The 5127-nt window shown below is 38.4% G+C and overlaps 1 protein-coding gene across 1 annotated transcript; it reads left to right on the top strand.

Annotated features, from left to right (window-relative positions):
- The first annotated feature begins 844 nt into the window (after window positions 1-844).
- LOC126722157 (serine/threonine-protein kinase D6PKL2) lies at window positions 845-4852 on the top strand. The gene is made up of 2 exons (XM_050425310.1): window positions 845-1498; window positions 3996-4852. The coding sequence occupies exons 1-2, from the start codon at window positions 927-929 to the stop codon at window positions 4795-4797; spliced, it is 1374 nt and encodes a 457-aa protein (XP_050281267.1). The 5' UTR covers window positions 845-926; the 3' UTR covers window positions 4798-4852.
- The last annotated feature ends 275 nt before the right edge of the window (window positions 4853-5127 follow it).

The raw sequence follows: 5127 nt of genomic DNA, 5'->3' as shown, positions 1-5127 counted from the left end.
TGCAACTTTTGATAAGTTTTGTTTCTCTCAACAATTTTTTTTTTTTAATACTTATTACTTAAAAAATGTACTTTCTTTCTAAATTTATACATCTTAAGAGCATTTGCATCAGTATGTGTAGAAAAATGTGTAAAATTAACACATTTAAACTCCAAAATCACTCACATCAGGCAAATTAAAGATGTATAAATAAAGTTATTACAGTAACCATATAAATATAGACAGTTTCTGCAACTTTATATATCGTTTTTCAAAAAAAACAATTCTAACCTCATCAAATTCCTCTTTTTTTTGTCTCAAACTTTATGAAGATAATAATAAACAAAGAATAAAATATAATTATTTAAATAAAATATAATGTATAATAAATAATCTGATATAGATATTTTTGAAAATTAGTTATGTAAAATAGAAAAAATATGTTATTATGCTAAAATAGATAAGAATTTTTACACAAATTGATGCGAATGCTTATTAATAAACTTAGTCATCTACCATCTTCTTCGGTTCATGATCAATTAATTCAAACTTGAGTACACATTTGATTTGTATTTAACTAACCATCTTATTGAGTTAAACTCAATCTAATCACAACCAAATTTGCTTTATTTAGAACCCTTTTAAGTCCTTAACTTATAAGACTAGGTATGCATTATCTTCCCTTAATTGTTCAAAGAGTACTAATTTTTGTGCAGTTTAGCATAAAAGGTAGTTATGATTAAGCAATGTTCACATAAAATCCGGCCCACCCGTGTACCAAAAAGCCGAACCCCACATGGCCCAAAAGGCTCCTTTTAGGCCCAACACCCCTTACCTCCAACTTCCCCTCCACCTTCATAACCCCCCCTATCTCTGTCTCTCTCTCCAACAATCGCAACTCTCTCTCTCTCTCTCTCTCTCTCTCACACTCTCGCTTTCTGTGCAAAATGGAGCCATGGCTAGACGACTTCACCGACGACCTTCAAAGCCTAAGCTTCACCTCCACAGCCACCACAAACACCACCGCCGACATCAACCGAAGCACGAGCTCCGGCTCCGAAGCCACACTCACGGCTTCCTTCGGCTCACTCGGCTCCACCTCGACCACCAAACACCACGCGCCTTCCTCCGACCCTTGCTGGTCCGCTATCAACCGGATCCGCTCCGAGCTCCAGACCCGCCAACTCTCCCTCTCAGACCTCCGCTTCGTCGCCCGACTCGGCTCCGGCGACATCGGCTCCGTCCACCTCACCGAACTGAAAACAACCGAAACGAACTGTTGCCTCTTCGCGGCGAAAGTGATGGACAAGAAGCAACTGGCGAGCCGAAGCAAAGAAGGTCGCGCGAGGACCGAGAGGGAAATTCTGCAAATGCTGGACCATCCTTTCTTGCCCACGCTCTACGCGAGCATCGACGCGCCGAAGTGGCTCTGCCTGCTGACGGAGTTCTGCCCCGGCGGCGACCTCCACGTCCACCGTCAACGCCAACCGTCTAAACGCTTCGCCGAATCCGCAGTCAGGTGCGCACGTTAGCACACACTCTCTCTCTCTCTCTCTCTCTCTCTCCCTCTCATTAATAACTAAGTAACTAAAAATTATAATAAGTACAACTTACGCGCTTAATTTATTTATTTATTTTTCATTTTTCATTTGCCCCCTCTTTTTAAATATTTCGAAAATTTGAAGGAGAGGCCGGGATTCCCTGTGTGCTATTTCACGGTCACCTGTGGGGTCCACCATCAGCTGATTCCTATCGGAGATGGACCCACTGGCAAAGCTGTGTCAGTTCTGTATTTGCTGGCTGGCTGGCTGATCGGTTTTTGTTGAGATGCAGCTAATTATTTGTTTACGCGTCAGTCACTTTGCGAAAAAATAAATTTTAATTTTTTTTATCTGTTAAATTGACCCATGATATTAACTTCCGTTTTTACCTATTATAGACAAAAACAAAAATCATGTTATCAAATTGTAATCGTGTCATTAGTCACGTGATGGTTATGTAGTTGGTCCGAGCTACAAGGAATGATTGAATTGCGGGAAGTTAAATGGAAGAAATTATTAAGTCTTCCTAGAATATAGCGATATTTTGCTATGAATTTAATTAGCGGCGGACATAGTTAGCACCTAATAATTACTCTCTCTCAAATGGACAATCTAGTCATATAGGGCTACCCATTACGATTAATGGAGTAATAATTAATTATATCACTAACTTTTAGTCGTTTCCAATTCTGTATTAATTTAATGTGGAGGTTGTCTCAACCAGTGCACTGATATTCCTTTAATTTAGACCATTAATATCGCATAGACATATGTCATTGCGTTACATGAACTTCGTGTCATTGTTGGTTGAGCAAACAAGTAACTTATATTTAATTTTGGATAGAAAGAGCAAACAAAGACATTAAAATTCACATTGGTTAATAAATATGCAACCGTTGGGCTATACTGTAGGTAGTATGAGAAAGGTTTGCACTTTAAATGAAACGCACTGATTTTGGAATTGAGCCTGACTAGGCATTTAGGGGTACGGTCGGTTTGGGATTTATTAGATTTTGTACTATAGACAGTAGGCACTAGGCACTAGGCACTAAGGGCCGTTAATTAAACAGGTGGATGGGATGGATAGGTTTGCTTGTGGTTTGAAGGAGTTTGTGGTACACTAACGCATGTATAGTGCTACTGCTATGATTGAAAGTTCTAAATAGAATTATTATTTATAAAAAAAAAAAAAAGCTATATGATTAATAATTCAAGTTGTGCTTTTCTAGAAACTGGGAGGGCATATATGTCTTTTCATGGCAATCACTTTGGAAGATTAAAAAAAAAACAAAAAGTATATATATTATTTTCGATGAGATTGATTATTGGTATGTCCATGAAATCAGTATATCATATATTCTGGTTTTGGGTTCCGTTATCTTTCGCGGGATTTCTGGGAATTTTTTTTTTTTTTTTGGGGGGTAAATTTCTGGCCCCATGTTGATATTATTTTTTTTGGCTGATTTTAAATATATTTCTTTGCCTTATTTCCCGCCACTTCTAGAAATTCTATAAGCATCTATTTTATTGCTACTTTTGTTTTGTTGTTTTGCCTTTTTTTTTTCCTATTCTTCTTGAGAGTTTTATGTGGATCATGGGCTGCTTTGCAATGGGTTTTGATGAATTATGTGATTTTCTTCAACCGTTCAGACATATTTGGAAAGCATACAACAATATGGTGACAAACGTGGGCAACGCCTTGCAAATTGCCATAAGATTTGATGAAACACATTTGGAAAGTATAAAGTATAAACAACAGTATGGTAACAACAAACAAAAGCGCACAACGCCTTGCAATGAATTTTTCTGCTGATGTGAAGTTGTGAAATCTCATCTTTTTAAAGAAATTATGGAAGTAGACACACACCAACATTCTAAAACAAAGGAGTACAACAAATCCATTTCATCAATTAAGTCATATTATTGGGGTTGAAAATTGTTCTCAATTTTTAGAATTTTAGTTTTGTACTAATATGTTAGTGTTTTACTAATTAAAATTTTTAGCTGTTTAAAGGTCAAAGAATTTTTGGGAACAGTGGAATAGAACATGGTCTCACTCGGTTTCTGAAGCCTCCATCCCCTTGTCCAGTTATGCCCTTAGATTTTAATAATAAATCAGTTGATCACAATTATATGAGTGCATAGATTTTTTTATTAATATTTTTAATGGTACCCCGTGCCCCAATAGAGGACCAATGAGTGACCTATGAGGGGAAATCACGGTTATTGGCATTGTTGCAATTTGTTTTTTCATGCGACATTAGTGCAATTTAATTGAACATGTTGGGTGGTAAATGCTTCTCTGTCCAAAAACCATGGGGACCCCGTGGAAACAATATTGTACTTGTCCTATTCTATCTTCTTCTTCTTCTTGTTCTTATATTAATCTTGTTTGACTTGTCGAAGTGATTAATCTTATAATGAGTCTGTCGGTTAATAATAATACTAATACTAAACTATAAATTGTGTCCCCAGATTCTATGCGTCAGAGGTGGTGGTAGCTCTAGAGTACCTTCACATGATGGGGATTGTATACCGAGATCTAAAGCCAGAAAATGTGTTGATTCGATCCGACGGCCACATCATGCTTACCGACTTTGATCTATCATTAAAGTGTGACAGCTCTACATCAACGGCTCAGATAATTTCTGATCAAAACCCACCAATCGTGGCCCCACAAAAGGACTACTACCCAATGGATCCACCTCCATTCACTTCGTCTTCATGCATTATTCCCAATTGTATAGTCCCCGCTGTATCGTGCTTCCACCCCAAACGCAAAAAGAAGAAGAAATTGGGCCATCGAGGTGGGCCTGAGTTTGTGGCCGAGCCCATTGATATTCGGTCCATGTCTTTCGTTGGGACCCACGAGTATTTGGCTCCGGAGATTGTGTCTGGTGAGGGGCATGGTAGTGCTGTGGATTGGTGGACACTAGGGATATTTATATTTGAACTATTTTATGGGGTCACGCCCTTTAGGGGCGTGGACAACGAGTTAACCTTAGCTAATATCGTGGCTCGTGCCCTCGAGTTCCCAAAAGAACCTGCCTTGCCCGCCACGGCTAAGGACCTCATATCACAACTATTGGTTAAAGACCCGGCAAGGCGACTAGGGTGCACAATGGGTGCCTCAGCCATCAAGCACCACCCATTTTTCCAAGGGGTCAATTGGGCATTGTTAAGATGTACACCCCCACCTTATATCCCTCCCCCATTTAGTAAAGAAGTTCTGTCACATGAAACTTGTTGTCCTGAGACTTCAGTGGAATATTATTAAGAAGAAAAAAAAGATCTAATAATACAAAGTACAGCTAATGACTTGATTGGTCGAATTTTTGATTTGATCGTAGATTAGAAAGTTTACTAGGAAGTGAGATATGGATGAATTATTGGGAGGTTAGAAGAGTTGCTATCATACAGATAGGTATTGAAAGCCTTGCGATAAGCAAGGTAGGCATGAAATTGATGGGTAGCAGATAAAATTGAACAAGAATATTTTTGGTTTCTCAATCTCACACGATAATAGCGACAACCGGTTGTCAACTTCCCATTTCCATTTTGTTTTAATATTTTGTGTCTTTGGAAAATAAAATTCCTTTGGTGGTTT

The sequence above is a fragment of the Quercus robur genome, chromosome 1, assembly GCF_932294415.1.
Source record: "Quercus robur chromosome 1, dhQueRobu3.1, whole genome shotgun sequence".
In the NCBI taxonomy this organism is placed as follows: Eukaryota; Viridiplantae; Streptophyta; class Magnoliopsida; order Fagales; family Fagaceae; genus Quercus; species Quercus robur.
This window is presented reverse-complemented; position numbering and strand designations above follow the sequence as displayed.